The 17,456-nt window shown below is 42.6% G+C and overlaps 1 protein-coding gene and 1 pseudogene across 1 annotated transcript in view; both read right to left on the minus strand.

The window, feature by feature from the left end:
* Positions 1–17,456, minus strand: part of CHAT (choline O-acetyltransferase) — a 110,498-nt gene that overhangs the window by 45,436 nt on the left and 47,606 nt on the right. The window contains exons 8-10 of the mRNA XM_006897728.1: positions 15,647–15,747; positions 14,375–14,503; positions 11,146–11,268 (exon numbers count right to left, since the gene is read on the minus strand). Of these exons, the coding sequence (XP_006897790.1) occupies positions 11,146–11,268; positions 14,375–14,503; positions 15,647–15,747 (353 nt within the window). The remainder of the gene's footprint in view (positions 1–11,145; positions 11,269–14,374; positions 14,504–15,646; positions 15,748–17,456) is intronic.
* On the minus strand, positions 1,790–4,489 carry LOC102869395 (annotated as a pseudogene).

The following is a 17,456-nucleotide window of genomic DNA, read 5'->3' on the forward strand; positions in this document are numbered from 1 at the left end:
GAGGATGGGTGTATCAGAGGCAGTGCGATTGGCACAGGACAGAGCAGAGTTTAGGGCTGTTGTACATAGGGTAGCTATGAGTCGCAAGCGACTCGACAGCACGTAACAACAACAGCAACATGGTTAACTTTTAGAAGACAGGGAATCTCAAAAGACTTGATTGTACTTATGTGGAACCTATCCTTGGAACAAGAGGTTGTAGTCAAAAGAAAGCAAGGAAACACTACATGCATGGTTCAAAATCAAGGTAAGTGTATTCAGGGGTGCATCCTATCACCATACCTTTTCAATCTATATGCAGAACAGATAATCTGGGAGGCTGGGCTTGATGAAGAGGAATGCAGCATCAGGACTGAAGGAAGACTGATCAACAATCTGTGTTATGCAGATGACACAACCTTGTGTGCTGAAACTGAAGAGGACCTGAGGCATTTGCTGCAGAAGGTCAAGTACTGCAGCCATAAATATAGTTTGAAGTTCAACATCAAGAAAACAAAGATTCTTATTTCTTGGCCAACTGACAGTGTCATGATAGAGAAGAGATTGAGATTGTTAACAACTTTAGTTTGCTTGGCTCCACAATCAACAGTCTTGGTACTAGCAGCCAGGAAATCAAACAACTAATTGCATTAGGAAAATCTGCTGTCCAAGACCTCTCCAGACTTCTGAAAAGCAATCATGTCATTAAAGAGATGAATCCAGGTCATGGGCTTCTCTATTACTTGCTATGCATCAGAGAGCTAGACAATGACTAAGGATGACATAAGAAAAATAGATGCTTTTGTGTTGTAGTGCTGGAGAAGAGTATTGACTATACAGTGGACTGCTAAGAGAACAAACAGGTCCATCCTGGACAGGATGAAATCAATCTGCTCCTTGGAGTCAAGAATTTTGAATTTCAAGCTGCTCTGAAAGAATTGGCAAAAAACAAGGCTTCAGGAATTGATGGTATACAGATTGACATATTTTAACAAAATGACTGGATGTGTTCACCAAGTTGTGCCAAAAAATCAGGAGGACAACCACTTGGCCAACTGACTGGAAGAAATCTTTATTTCTTCCAATTCCAAAGAAAGGTGATCCGACAGAGTGTGGAAATTATTGAACAGTCTCATTGATATCACATCCAAGCAAGATTCTGCTGAAGATTATCCAAAAACAACTAGAACAGCACATCAACAGAGAACTGCCTGAAGTGCAGGCTGGATTTAGAAGGGGTTGTAGCACTAGCGATATTATAGATATGTCGGCTGGATCTTGGTTGAAAGCAGAGAGTACCAGAGTAATATCTATCTGTGCTCCATTGACTATGCAAAGGCATTTGATTGTTTGGACTACAATAAACTGTGGCTGACTATGAGAAGAATGGGAATCCCATTCTATGTGAAACCTACCTATACTTGGACCAGGAGGCAGTCATCAGAACAGAGCAAGGAAATACTACATGGTTCAAAATTGGGAAGGGTGTGTGTCAAGGGTGTGTCTTATCTCCATATCTGTTTGTTTGTTTGTTTGTTTTAAGTAGTATTTATTAACAAGGTGGATAACATGTTTATCTAATGTCATTTCAGCCACTGAAGCTAAAGGCAAACAACCGACTGGGTGGGTAAAGGATTTGCTTTATGTGTATACACTTCAGTGCAATTAGAAAATACTGTAGATTTCAGAATTTAAATAAATGAAGTGACCTCCTATTTGAACATGGGAACAGAAAATTCCTTTAAAAATTCATTTTAACTTGAATAAAAATTCCATTGCTCTTGTCTTAGATCACTCTGGTTTCCATAATTCAGACAAGACAAGCCTGGTACAGATGCACAATTGAACCTTTGAGGGAAGACATGCCAGCTCGCTTGATCTCATGGACCAGGAGGATGTTGCTAGCAATCACAATGCAGGAGTGAAGCAGCTGTTTCTTTACACAGTAATTATCCCATACACCTGCTTCTGCTGCTACCGTGGGCTCTGTAGAGAACCGAGAACCAAAGAATGTAGAGGACCTTAGAATATGGCTGTGTGCAAGGCACACAGAAGGTGTCTTCAGAAAGAAGATTGCAAGCAGATCTTACAAGGCGCTCTGAAAAGGAAAATTGCAAGCGGTTCTCATACATCTTTAGGCACTGACTTTCATTATTATTCCTGCTTTTGATAAGGTTGTTGCAAGATGAGAGAAAGCACAGTTTATGAATACAAAGAAGTCTTGGTTGAATGTATCTAACTATGTACTCAGCCCATTGGAGCCCTATGGTAATCTTAATGTTTCTATTTGTACCCGGCCCAACTGGGCTCTATGATGTAACCCTTAGAGTTTCTATTTCCCTGTGAACCATCTCTTTGTTCCCAAAAGGTATAAATAAATATGGCCCAGCTGCCGGGGGTTGGGGGGTGTCCAGTCCTGTCCTGTCTAGCTACAGCGGTCCTATCTTGTCTCTGTATGTTGTTTGGCTCTTGTGTCTTTATTTACTCATTTCTTCCAGGCATCATTTCCCCCAGAGAAGTAGGATAAGCGGTCCCCAACAGGGCTCACCTGTGTTCAAGTCAACACCTACAAGTTGACCGGATTCTGAAAGTTCTGCTTGAATTTTGACTAGTGTTTCCTGAAAGTCAAAACCAGAATTCTGAGCAAGAACCTTGGGAATAATGAGCAGTGCGTCAGCAAACGCCTGGACACCAAGCTGGGGCCTGCCCTTGACAGTGGGCTTATGCTTCATCAGAGCTTCTTCCATGGCCACTTCCACAGCACCAACCCCTGGGACCACACAGCCATCATCGATGGCATTCTTGACAGCTCTCAAGCTGTCTCTGATGGCATCTTTGATCTGAGTGAGCGTGTGTTTATTTTGTCCTTTGGTCAACAGTGTGACGGAGCGAGGGTTGTTGCATTTCTCGATGAAGGCGAACTTCTCCTTCCCCAGGGTATACTCATAGACGAGGCCCATGTGCCCCAGAGAGTCTGGATTCAGGTCATCTAAAGAATTGAGAGCCACCCCACCACAGGCAAGCGTCAGTCTCTCCATATTCCTCCACTTAGCTCTGCGCAGAGCTACTATGCCTTCTTTTGCAAGAGCATCCAAGGAAAAGGGATCAATACCCTTTTGATTAGTAACAACAAATTCTTTATTTGAATCACCACGGACTTTCAGGTCTAGGATTTTTTTTACTCTATCTTCAATGAATTTTCTTTCCGCTTTTACAAGTTTTTCCCGCTCTTCTGAGCTCTTATAGAAGAGTCCAGAATTCACTTCTGTTTTTTCATACTCCAGAGACACATTGCACGTGAGGATGTATGCATCTTCTACTCTCTTCTTCATATCAGAATGCTTGTGCCCCGTGGTCCAAAACAAGCCCTCGCATTAAGCTTGTATCAGTTTCAGATTTATGTTTCAGCTCCATGATTTCAACCATGAAAAGGTCAATAGGTTCATCTTGCTTCTTAATGGCCAAAATGGAGTCAACAACAGCCTCTGTTAAGACATCAACAAGTTCAGCGAGAACTTTAGTGTGCAGTGATGTCCTGGCCATGTCTATGAGTGTCTCTCTGTCCCTGTCTTTGCTTACTTTGATTTGTTCCAAAAGTTGAAGGCCTTTTCCTTTGCTGCTTCAAATGCTTCTGTTATTATTCTCGGATGCAAACCTTCAGAAATGTAGAGGTCCGCCTGTGTGAGCAGCTTGCGGATGATCAGAAGGCTGCAAGTAGTCCCATCACCAGTGATGTCATCTTGGGCTATCGCTACTTTGGCTATCAAGGAGACTGTCGGGTGTTGAATTTGCATTTCATGAAGCAGCACGTTGCCATCTTGAGTAAGCTTGATGTCTCCAGCACCAGAAACCAGCATCATGGTGCCCTTGGGCCCCAGGTTGGTCCTCAGCACATCCGGAGGCCCCGGGCCGCACTGATCTTCACCGCCAGCGCAGCCTGGGCTCGGGCCACTTCGGCCTTGGGAGTCTGTCTTCACGGCCGACATGATGGGCCGGATAGAAATAGAGGATTACACCACGCGAGCGGAAACCCCAAGGCCGAGGAAGCGTGGAAGGCAGACCTGTCTCCAAATCTTCTCAATCTATATGCGGAACAGATTGCCCGAGAGGCTGGGCTCTATGAGGGGAAGTGTTAGCATCAGGATTGTAGGTAGACTCATCAACAATCTGCATTACGCAGATGACACGACCCTACTTGCTGAAATTGAGGAGAACCTGAAGGCTTGCTGTAGGTTAAGGACCGCAGCAGCCTTCAATATGGATTGAAGCTCAACGTCAAGAAAACAGATTCTCACCACTGGGTATATTGGCAGAATCATGATAGATGGTGAAGATATTGAGACTGTTGACAACTCCGGTTTGCTTGGCTTTACAATCAACCTTCTTGGGACCAGGAACCAGGAAATTGAAAGACAAATTGCATTGGGAAAGTCTGCAGTCAGAATCTCTGCAAAGTATTGAAGAGCAAAGAAGTCAGTCTGGAGACGAGGGTGTGCCTGATACTGGCCATGGTCTTTGTAATTACTTGCTATGCATCAGAGAGCTGGACAATGACTAGGGAGTATTGAAGAAGAGTTGGTGCCTTTAAGCTGTGGTGCTGAAGAAGAGTATTGAATATACCATGGGCTGCTAGAGAGCTATATTTGCTTCCATTCTAAAAGATTTTTTTTTAAAAAAAAAAAGAGATTCAACAGAATGTAGAAATTTTCAAAAAACATCATTAACGTAACATGCAATTTATATCTTGCTGAAGACTATTAAAAAATGATTGGGAAGTACATTGAAAGGGAACTTACAGAAATTTGAGTCTGAATGGTGGTGTCAAATAGATCTTGACTTAAAGTCAAGGATATTAGAAATATGTTTACCGTGTCATAACAAATTGTGACTAAAATTTAGAAGAATGAGAATCTCAGAACATTTAATTATGCTTATATAAAACTTCTACTTAAACTAAGAATCAGTTGTCCAAACAGAACATGAATGGTTTAAAAGCAGGATAGGAGTATCCAGGGTTGCATCCTTTCTCTATACCTATTTAATCTTTATGCTGAGTAAATAATTCAAGAAACTATACTCTAAAGAAGAATGTGGCATCAGGATGAAAGGAAAACACATCAACAAATATGCTATACAGCTAATTACAGCCTTGCTTGCAGAAAGTGAAAAGTACTTGGAACACTTGCTGCAAAAGATGAAAGCCTCCAGCTTTGAACATGATTACACCTCAACATCAAGAAAGCAAAAACATTAGTCACCAAACTTATAGACAACACCATGATGGACAAAGAAAAGATTGAAATTGTCAATGATTTCATTTTACTTAGCTCTCCATCAGCACTATGGTAAAAGCAGTCAAGAAATAAAAAGACTTACTATATTGGGAAAATCTGCTCCAAAGTGCTAAAAGAGTAATGATGTCAGTTTAAGAATTAAGTGTACTTGATCCAAGTTATGGTATTGTTAATTACTTCTTATACATCTGAATGAATGTTGTACAATGAATAAGGATGGCAGAAAAATTGATGCCTTTGAATTTTAGTTTTGGAGAAGAATACTGAATATCCCAGGGTCTACCAAAGGAACTAGTAAGTCTTTGTCAGAGGAAGTGTAACCAGGGTGCTCCCTAGAGAAAAGGGTGGTAAGTCTTTGGGCATGTTGTCAGGAGCGGGTACCAATCCTTGGAAAAATACTAGGAAAGGTGTTTGTTGTTATTGTTAGGTGCTGTCAATATGGGTATGACTCATAGTGATCTTATGAATGATAGATCTGACTCTGCCCTCTCCTATGCTATCCTCATCATCTCTGACACACTCGAGCCCATTACTGTATTCACCGCATCAATCTATGTCATTAGGTGTCATCCTCTCCTTCTCTGATCCTCCATCTTTTCAAGCATGATGTCCCTTTCCAAGGAATAGCCACTCCTAGCTACATGTCCAAAGGATAGAACATGTTTTGCCATCTTTCCCTTGAAGGATCACTCTGGTTGCACTTTCTTCAAGACATTTCTATTTGATCTTTTGACATTCCATGGAGTATTCAATACTTTTCTCCAACACCACAACTCAAAGGCATCAATTCTTTTGACATCCTTATTCACTGACCATATCTCTGATACACAGCAGGTGATTGAGAAAATCAAGTGCACTTTAGTCTTCAAAGTGACATAATTTATCTTCAGTATTTCGGAGAGGTCCCTGACAGTGGACTTGCCCAAAGTAATATGTCTCTTGATTTCCTTAAAAAAACAAAACAAAAACAGAGAGAAGAAAATCCTCAATAAGATGGATTGACATACTATCTATAACAATGGGCTGGAGCATATAAAAGATGGTCAGAATGGCAATGTTCAAATTATTGTTCATAAGATGAGTTGTAGTTGACTTGATTAGATCTAACAACAACAACACAACAGAAGATTTCTAATTCAAGAGAATCAGTCTAACTTGAATTACAAAAACAAAGGTCACTCAATTTGCGTACTTGAGACTGTTTACAGAGTAGAAGTCAGGTTCCCTTGGAGCAGGACCTCATTATCGCTATATAGTTCTGACTGTATGGTACTTAACAACAACAACAACATACTTCCAAGGATTTGGACTGGTAATATCTCTCCCAGCTTCCTCCAACAAGACCAATGACCATTATAAGAGTGACTGTTCATGTACACCAATGTTCAGAGTAGTATTATTCACCTTCTCAAGAACGTGGAAACAGCCCAATTGTCCAATCACGATTGAATGGATTGAGAAATTATTGTACATTCACACAATGGGATACTATGCAGCATGCAGGACCAATGATTTTGTAAATTATTACCTAGCTTGGGAAGGACTGGAGAGCACTATGCTAACTAACTCAGTCCCATAAGGAAAGGATACTGTATAAAACCATTATTGTAGATTTAGTATGAGAATCCAGGGTGGGAGGATGGTGGAAGCAGAAGGATGAGAAGGGAGTGGGGGGAATGGGTTAATAATAGGGTCACCCAATTTGATGGGTGGGGGTGGTGAAGGAAATGGGAAAGATTTGATGTGAAAAATAATGTATTTGAACTTTTTAAACAAACCAGTATAAATTTTTTTTAAAGATAAGAAACTTCTACAGTAACAACAACAAAAGAGTACTTGTTCAGTGGGGAAAAGGATAACATCATATTTTTTGAGGATTATTTAACCCTGGCTCCAAAATGACAGTAATTTCAGGTTAATCAAAATTACACTGTTCCACTAATGAAAGTAAGTGCATATAGAAGTCCAGTTATTAACAGATTGAACCCATTCTATAAGGATTTCCCAATTTTAGGATGCAGATTTGGAATACATATACTCTGGAATTGTCACAATCCCACATTGAATTCCTGGCATGTGGAATAAGAGCTATTATGAAAGGAAAAGGCAAGTGGAACCCATTAGCCTGTTTATCCCTAGGAAAATTGTAAATCAAAGCAACAACACTGCCTTCCTGAAGGAGCTACAGAGATTAGTGTCATCATCAAGGACCCAGAGGACACAAATCCACATCACACCTTCATTTAACTCACCCACTTGGCCTGCACAAAAACAGTATGAATTTCAGAGAATGATATTTCATCACTGTAAATTTAGCCAGGGGGTGAGGTGAGGGGAACTTCAGTGAAGTTCTTGTTCAAGATACAGTTGCATTGCTTGAGCAAACTAGTATCTCCTGGTACTTGTTCTGTAGCTATTGGTCTGGCCAGTGTTGATTTTCTAATTCTGATTTCAAAGAATTTTCAGAAGCAGTTTGCCTTCAAGTGGCAGAACATCCACGCTCCTATTTCAGTGGCACATCAATGCTCCAATTCTACCTTATCATTTTGTCTGCAGGGACCTTCATCATCTTTCCTTTCTATAAGACTTTACCAGTTTATTGCACAGATGAAATTGTGCTGACTGGACCTAATTTATAAAGTGTGGAGGAGGGTAGAGAGAATAGTGCAACAATGAATGAGTGGAAGTCCAAAATCTCTGTAAATGTTTATGAAAATTAATATAATTATAGAAAAAAATAAAGTGTCAGAGACTCTAGTGTTATTAATAAGATATTTGTGTACTAGGGGATGCCTTTGGGTTGTGGTGTTGCAAAAGAATACAGAATATCCCATGGACTGCCAAAAAAAACCAAATAAGTCACAAAATCAAGAAAGGCCACATGTCTCTGGACCTTTGACTCCTGGGGAGAAAGCTAGTCTCCCTAAGCCTCACAGCTTTTGGAAACCAGATAGAGGGTTGTTATATGTTCGAATCAACTTGATGGAAGTTGGTTAAGAAGCAACACTATTCCAAAAGTAGACACTGTCACTGTTACTTTCAACTGCAACCTGAGTAGCTCTGTCAAATCCAGGAACAAGTTAAATAATTTTTGTTATTACAGTTTATATTTGATGGATTTTATTAAGGGAAATAGGAAATCATTTAGCTGTTCCAGGAGCTCAGGAGCCTCTGGCCCTCTGCAGATAGCACAGGACACTGTGGGTAATGGAGACAAGTACTCTGGACTATGTTCGTCAACCTCTCTCAACTTGACGCTCACAGTCAAGGGGTCTGAGAAGCTGGTCCAGGCAGTGACCCCAGTCACAACTTCAGCCTATTCCCAACTTCATGGCCTTTTTCAGCCACATACAATTTGAGTACCCTTCAGAATGTCTTTGACTACAGCTAAAACCCAAGTCACATTCGAGCTCATCACATTTCAGTGAGGCTTCTTTGTTTGTGTTCCATTATGTGGAGTCATAAGTGTTCTACAGATATGAGGCTCAGAGTGGCTGCACTTGACATCTCTGAGAGTTACAGTACTACTGCTGACATGAGGCTGATGTGGCCACACAGGTGCCACTGTGCATTAGTGAAGCTCCTCTCCTAGCTTTACTGTGAGTTCACTAGATGTCTCCATGAATGTGACAGCATCATTCTCAGGCAAACTGAAGTCTAACACCAGCAAAGACAAGATTAACTGTCTGTACCAGACCATGTATGAGCTGTGGCTTGAGAAGTCGATCAAATCATGTTTACCTTCATCTATTTTGCATTTGCTTTAGTTCCCTGTAAAAGACCCCCTGGGTTCCCTACCTCTGCCTTTAGTCCTTACTCCCCTGCTCTTCTTCCTTTTCTTCAACATATAGTTACTATGAAGCCCCTAACATTAATGATGCCACAAAGGAATAAGAACCCACCCATGATGTGATGAAGCTGGGTGTCAGGAAGATTAGTTGGCTGCTTTATTTCAGGTGGTCAGCAAAGGCCTTAAAGGCAGTGATACCTGCCATGAGACTTGAAGGTGAGAAGGGGCTGGTCAGGCAAGGAGACATAAGAACTGGTGGACAGGCAGAATGAGTACTGAGAGATCTAGGGGCGAAACATTCCCATATGAGGCAAGGAAGATGGCAGAGGTCAGGTTATAAGGAATTTTTTTTAAATTTTCCTTTGGTCTTCTTTTTTTATTGTCCAAGGCTTATTATTATTATTATTATTTTATTATTATTATTATTATTATCAATGTTAATGAAAATTTAAAGAGACTTTGGATTTCCATTAATTCATTGTTGCACTTTTCTCCCTTCCCACCCCACCCTCCTGGTTCACTCTTCTCTTTGAAAAGTAAAAAAAAAATTATTTCATTTTTATACAATCCCTCTCCTCAGGGCCACTCCACTGTACATCCTTCATTCTGGAATCCAGTCATGACAATAATACCGAATCACATATCCATTTTAAACAGTTTTCTCCCTCATCTGTTTCAATGCAGTATACATTATTATCTTTCTCAGTCTCTCCCCAACCCAACCAGCTGAGATGTCAGTCTCCTTCTACGACAGTGGCACTATGCAGTATATGGATATGAACAGACACTTCACCAAAGAAGATATTCACATAGCAAACAAACACATGAAGAAATGTTCAAAATCCCTAGCTCTAAGTGAGATGCAAATCAAAATAACTATGAGATATCATCTCACCCCTGTAAGAATAGCGAAATTTAACAGAACAGCAAGCAACAAATGCTGGCGAGGTTGTGGAGAAACTGGAACCCTTATTCACTGTTGTTGGGAGTGTAAAATGGTGTAACCACTATGGAAGGCGGTGTGGTGCTTTCTCAAAAAGTTGCAAATAGAAATACCATTTAAGGCAGCAATTCCACTACTGGGAATATGCTCCAAAGAAACCATAACTGCCACCCCAGCAGATATACACACATATAAATGTTTAGCTCAGCTTTGTTCATAATAGCAAAGAGTTGGAAACAAACTAAGTGCCCATCAACAAATGAATGGATAGAGAAGCTGTGGTATATTCACACAATGAAATAGTATGCTGCATTGAAAAATATGGAACTTATGAAATATTATTCAAAATGGGTGACCCTGGACGACATTATGCTGAGTGAAATCTCAGTCATAAAGAATTTTTTAAAGCATGGATTTAGTCCTAAGCAGATAGAAGACCACTGGGTGAGTTTAAGACTTAGATAAGTGCCATAATCTCTCCCCTCCCCCATATTAGAGTTTTCTTTCATTGTTTCATGAAGATGGATAAGGGAATCAAAGTGGAAGGGCAAAGACCAGCCAGAATAATGTTGCAGTTAACCAAGCTGATGATGCTGGTAGTTTGAGAGAGGTGTATGGTAGTGGAGGTAAATAAGATGGACTGGAGACACATTTTGGAGAAAAATGGATGTGAACAACAGGAAAGTAGGGGAGGAAAGAGAAGAATCGAGAATGAGTAAAAAATCTTTGACTTGCCCAGATGGCTAGATCTGGTTCCACTAGCAATGAAGTTCTGATTACAAGAGCTGGTGAATGGTAAGAGAATTATAAAAATAAAGAGTAGGCTCCTTAGCCCAGTGCCTTAGCCCTCCATTCAGATCTAGTCCTACCTTCTTGAGGTCCCCACTGCCCACCTGTTTCCTTCTCAAATCTTCTCTCAGTCACTTTGTATCACCTGCCTCTAGGCCCTGGTTTAGATGGTTCCCCCAGTGGTCCCTCCTTCTCCTGTTTAAGGCTGGAGTCTTACTGTAAAGTCCAGTTAGGATGATCATTCTCCCCTCCTCTAGACCACTGTTTATCTATGTGCTAGGATCTTGAGCACCTTATCTGTCAGCCCTTTGTCTGGGCATAGATTTCTTCTATTGTCAGGCTTGGCTCACCTGTAGAAGGCCAGCTGCAGAGCTACCTGCAAGAAGGCATCGGGACTGCATTTTTGCTGCTTAATGAATGTTTTTCCATAGAAGTTGAATTTATAAACCATGAAGTCAAGGTTCTTCACAATCCTGAAAAAGGAAGAAAAGGCATACTTTGACTGCATGTAAAACAAAATTCAAACATTTTTGAGTAGGGGTTTATTTTTTTTAGTTTTTTTTTCAATTAATTTTAATGAAAGTTTACAGAGACTTAGGGTTTCCAGTCATTCATTGTTGCACTTTTCTTCCTGCCCACCCTCTCCCCCCTAATTCACTCTTCTCCTTAAAAACTAAAAGAAAAACTCTATCATTGTTATGCAGTCCCTCCCTCCAAGTCCAGTCCATTGTGCAGCCTTCATTCTGGACTCCTGTCATGACAATAATACCCAATCTCATATCCCTTTTAAACAGTTCTCTCCCTCATCTGTTTCAGCGCAATATACGTTATTCCTCCCCTCCTTCTCAGTTTTCCCTCAACTCCGATGTCAATCCTGTTTTACAATAGTGGCCCTATGCAATATATATTTGTCCTTCTGTGACTGAGATATTTCACTCAGCATAATGTCCTCCAAGGTCATCCACATTGCATAATATTCATGAGTTCCTGAGTAAGTTTCTTTAGCACAGTAGATGTCCTAGCACCCTAAAAGTGAGGACCAATCCCTGTACCCCAGAAATGTGCCTGGAGTCAGAAATGGGCTTTGCTGCAAAGCAGCAGCAGAAGCACATCACAGCGTGCCTATCTCTGAGCTGAGGTGGGCTCGCCAAGCAGGGTGAACTGTGCTTTGGGAGGCGGGAGGTACGTGAGGAGTGGCTAGGGGACAGGGACCCAACTGCAGCAAAGAAACAAACAGGGATACTGGGGTATGAGAGACATGTGTATGAGTAAGAGGAAAAAAATTCTGGAAGCCTGATGGATGTATAAGTTATGTGAAAGGCCATTCTTTGGGCCTGAATGAGGTGTGTCCAGCCTCCTTGAGGATCCTTTTGGCATTTGGCCGTTCTTCTGGAACATGGTAAATCCCCTTTGCGCAGGGAAAAGGCTGCAGACTCTGTGGAGAGGAAAGGCCTACAATGGCAGATGGCCACAGTCACCGTAACTAGCATTCCCTGCGACTTGGCCAGCAACTAAAACCCAGTTTACCCAGAAGCTGCTGCATTTGCTGCTATCAGATCATGGGCAAAGGTAAAGCCCCTCATTGTCACTAAGACTCTCAAGAATTCTGTTTCCTCCTTCCCATCCTTCTTTCCCAGACTGACCACTTGTCCTTCATAAAGAGCCCTGGAGCCGGCCTGACTTCCTGATGTAGCAATGCCAAGCAGGGTTAGTGCAAAGCCCTGCTGGATAGCCCAAGCTTCCTTATCCTCTCTGAGGCCCCTCCAGTTGTTCCTCATTAACTATTTGAAACAACTAGTGTTCAGCTACAAATCAAAAGGTTGGAGGTTCGAATCTACTAGAGGCTTGGAAAGTAGTCTGGTGATCTGCTTCTGCAATGTCGGTCCCTGAAAGTCCTCCAGAGTACAGTCACACACACACACACACATACACACACACGAGCGGTCACAAGTGCAGATCAATTCTCACCACAAAAACTCAATGCTATTGAGTCAGAACCAGCTCATAATGACCCTCCAGCAAGTTTTGCGGGTGGAAATTGCATGGGAGGAGATCACCCATCTCTCTGCAGAGGAGCCGCTGGTGGATTCAAATGGCTGGAGAAACACTGACTTGGGGTTAGCAGCACAACTCTCTATAGACTACAGCCACCAGGAAAAGCCTTCCCTGTCCCTGCCACACAGACCATTCTGTGTTGCTTTGGGCAGCCCCAGCCTCCTCAAGCTCCTTCTGCTCCTACTCACCAGCCTCTAGCTCTGCCTGCTCTCTGGAGGAGAAGCTGAGGGAACTGAGGGCATGTGAGGCTTGTTTGAACACCTGCCCAACTTGCCAACATACATGTCCAGTCACCTATCAGGATTGAGAAATCAACCCATTTAATAGATGAAAAGCTGAAGCCTCTCTACCTGTCACACAGAAGTCTGCTACTCCCTATTACCACTACAGAGGTGTCATGCCCCCATGTCTCAGCCCTGGTGTTGGGCCCCACTCCATTCTGCCCATCAATGTCATGACCAAGTCTCCCTACTGACTTCCAGAATATCTTGCACCAGGTGCCCCAAGGTTCTAATGGAAGGAACGTGACACTCCTCACAGTCTGGACCTCTTTTGTGCCCCAATTTAAATGGTTCTCCCCTTACTGGTCTCTGTACCAGCCTGAATCTTACACAGACCTCTGTGTCTGGACAAGCTATCTTTTGATCTTTCCCCCATCCACCTCCACCATAAACTTACACCCTCTTTGAAGCCCATTCCTCATACAGAACATCCCTCAGCCTTCTCTGCGACATCTGGTTTTGTTCTAAGGTGTTACCTTATTGGATCATGTGTAATTTTGTCTAGGAGTCTCCACTACAGAGTAAATTCCTAGAGGGCAGCCACAGCAAACCTTCTACAGAGTCAGTTATGAGCTCATTCTCAACTGCAATGAGAGGGTGTTCCTAGAGATCTTCCACTGAGCCCAGCACTCAACAGAGCATCACACAGTTGATGAATACATGAATGAATGGGGCAACCTGACCCCAGGTCTCAGTGATGAAAGATAGAATGAAAGAACACGTGGTCAAAGACCAGATCTGCTTGCCGCCTTCTGGCACCTTCTACTCTTTGCACTGGTTGAATACTAGGTGCATGACAGCCTCCTGATGCCCCACACTGTCCTCAGCCCTCCTGTATGTTCCTATTAGGACTTGAACTGAGTCTCTCCCCTTCAGAAGAAAGACTCCCCTTGTCAAGTTGCAGTGTAAATGCAAACAAATCAAAATAGCTTGGATTCAAATAACTTATTCAAACCAGTTGTTTATTGTTGCCCTGAAAGCAGAGGGTAGTTTCATGGCTTTGACTGTACTCAGTCAGGTGAAACCTGTAGGGGGAAAAATAGCTGCACGTTTACATTTTATGGAAATGATGGATACTTTAGCAAGGTTATTATTTCCTCAGAGTTAGAACTCCCTTTTTGTTTGACTGTATTTACATGATGAGAAGCAGTGAAACAGGCAGAGAGGAGCTGGGTCTCTGGAAACTTTAAAGTGACCCAGCACCTGCAGGGGACCACCTGGGAGACCAGAGGACTTCTCTTACCGCTGAAGCTTTTCTGCAGAAGAGGCTAAACATCCTTGAATTTCAGGAGAGCATTTCCACCGGAGCCTCCTCGGGGCTGGCAGCTCACTAACAGAGTCCATACGGACCAGCTTCTGGGTGCCTTTCTTCCTGTGGGCACAGAGAGAAGCATAGCTGGGAGGCAGAGGTCTCCACCATCATCTCATTATTGGTGCATGTGGCTGTGGCCTCTCTGTGGGCTGAGCTGTCCCCGAGCCACCACACAGGAAAAAAAACAGGCTCAGAGAGGACACCGGAGTTGAGAGAGACAGAGCCCAGATACAATTCAGCTCTTTTGGACTCCTAGGCCCATTCTGTCTTTTTCCTTTTTTCCTGCTAGCCCAGCTTGTGTTTACATAACATCTAGAGATGTGTTCAAAAAGAGAATGGTATTGTTCTACCTGAAAGGGTTGCTGTCTTCCTCAGTGCCTAAGATCTTTTTGTAACCAGATTACCCAGTCTTCTTATAAAGTGCCTCTGGGTGGGTTCAAGACACCAACCTTTAAGTGAGTAGCTGAGTGTTTATCTATTTGTGCTATCCCCAGGAGCTTTGGTTTGAATTTTAAGAGTCTTAGCAAGTGGAAGAGGGAGCTCTGGTGACCTAGTGGTAAGGAGCTGAGGGGCCAATACAAAAGCAGTTCAGTTAGAATCCACCAGCTGTTCTGCAGGAGAAGGGTACACAACTTCCTCCCATGTGATTTTACAGCCTCTGAAAACCTGCTGGAGGGTCAGCTATGAGTCACTTCCAACTTGACAGCACATAACAATGAGTAGAAAATATTTGGGACTTAGAAGTAAGCATGAGCACCATAGTCATTTATCCAAGTGGATATGTGGAATGTGAAAGAAATCTGGAGTATCAAATAGACAGTCCTCATGTCTGGCTAACTCTGAAGCTGAAAAAAGATCCGACCCCAAGAGAGTTCTGTTCTGCAGCATCCCCTTTGTGCTGGGTCATTAGTTGGCAGAGCTCTAATTCAAGACCATGTATTGATCTAGGCACCCCTATACATTCCCAGCTAGCAGAAATTCTTTGATAGCTACTGCCTGATCTATGGCCTAGTTGACCCCTGCTTCCTCTGACTGATGGAGCACATGGTAGCTTTTAAATACATCTTTGTAAGAAGACTTTCTAGACTAATCCAGACCCTGTAGGCCACCTGATCCTCCTCTCCAGCATGGCAGTCACTTAGCAAAAGAGTTTTGCCCCCACATCTACTCCAGAGATGGAAGAGTCTGCCCTTCCATACTTACATGTGCTTGAGCAAATGCTCCGTGAACTGCACTAGGATGATGCCATCGAATGGGGAGTGTTCACACACCACGCCACAGACACCATCCCCGCCCACCACAAACTGCAGAGGAAGAGAGGAGAGTGAGAGGACAGATAAATGGTCACCATTCCAAAACAGCCCTTGACTCCAGATAAGGTCTCCTCCAAGGACACCAAGCATATGGCCTCTCAGAAAGACCACTGCCCGATTGTGGTAGCCTGAGAGCAGCAGTATCAAAGCACCTCTCAACTGGGTCTCAACTGGGCAGCCTCCTTCTGGAATACATCCTGCACAGTGGACATGAGCCCAATATTCCCCAGTTGAGACTATCTAGGGGGTGGCCTTTGGAAGTAGGAATGGCATTCATTTCCTAAACAACATGCCTCTATGAACTTGGATAAATGACTATAATTATAGAAAGGCTTCAGGCCTTTTGTTCATAGGGTCACTATGAATCATGCTCGACTCAAGGGCAATCAACAACAACAAGTGGTGGCCTAGTGGAAAGAAGCAGTGCTGCATTCTGAAGGAACACAGTTAGGGGCCACCAGCTGATGGGCAATCTCCTCCTATGCGATTAACTACTTCTGAAAACCCAACAGAGGGTCATCTATGGGCCAGTTCCGACTCTACAGTACAAAACAACACAACAGTGAATCTTAAGAAATGCAAGCTGAGTCTGCCCACACTGTTCTGATTTGTGGCCAGGCTTCTGGACTTCTTTTTCATTGAGCCTGACAGAGAAAGAGAAGTAGAGCTAAATACAAATATTTGTATTGCCCCTCCCATATCAAGCTCAGTGAGATGGATTGACATAGTGACTATAACAATGGGCTAACATGTGTTAGAGATGATGAGATAACATGGATAAAACATGGTTCAGATCCATTTTCATAGGGTCTCTATGAATCATACTTGAGTCAATGGAACCTAGTAACAACAACAAATCAGGCTCGTTAGGATTTTATGCTTCATAGATTTGTTTGATAAAATCTGTTGTTTGAGTCACTGGTGATCACATAAAAGCTGCATCTTTGTTAAACAAATGAATAAGGGAGAGCTACTCAACGTGAGTGGTAAGAAGATTCCCATGGAGAAACAAAATCCCTCCTGCCCCCAAGCATGGGTAAGTAAAAGTGCTCTGTGACATTCTCTAACCTGATGCCTGTGTCTGGGGCAGGTGCTCTAGTTCTGCTGCTGCCTTCTGACCTTCATCATCATGCTTCAACTCTGGACTTCAGTCTGTTCTATTAAAATAAGTCTAACAATACCCAGCTCACAGGATTGAGATGGTGAGAGAACATACATGCAAGATCTATGCAAACTGTCAAGAGCAGCTGTAACTTTCTGTGGCCTCCCTTTTACAAAGACTGTGTTGAGCTGACTTGGAAAAGAAACACACTCTGCACAAAACACTGAAACTGTTATTGTGGCAAACTGGAACCGATTTACAGCTGACCTTCCAACTCTGTAAATGGTGTGAGAGAAAAGTGCCCCCTTCCTCCTAAGGAGCAGCTGGTGGATTTGAAACCAGAGAGGTTCTGCCTTTAGGTCAAGCACCCAACTTCCCAAGGACTACACCGTCAGAGCTCCATGCACCAAATGTGCTGGCAGGAAAGAAGGAGGAGGGTGTTTGGTTCTTAACAAACAACAAAAAATAACTCATTGTTGTCAAATTGAAACCAACTCATAGTTGACTCTCCAGTGGGTTTTTGTGAATTGTGAATTGCATGGGAAAAGATTACCCATCTTTTCCCCTCAGAGTGTAACCTAAATAAAGTTGAGCTTAC

Source organism: Elephantulus edwardii, unplaced genomic scaffold (genome assembly GCF_000299155.1).
Source record: "Elephantulus edwardii isolate Elephantulus edwardi_28Jun2011 unplaced genomic scaffold, EleEdw1.0 scaffold00213, whole genome shotgun sequence".
In the NCBI taxonomy this organism is placed as follows: Eukaryota; Metazoa; Chordata; class Mammalia; order Macroscelidea; family Macroscelididae; genus Elephantulus; species Elephantulus edwardii.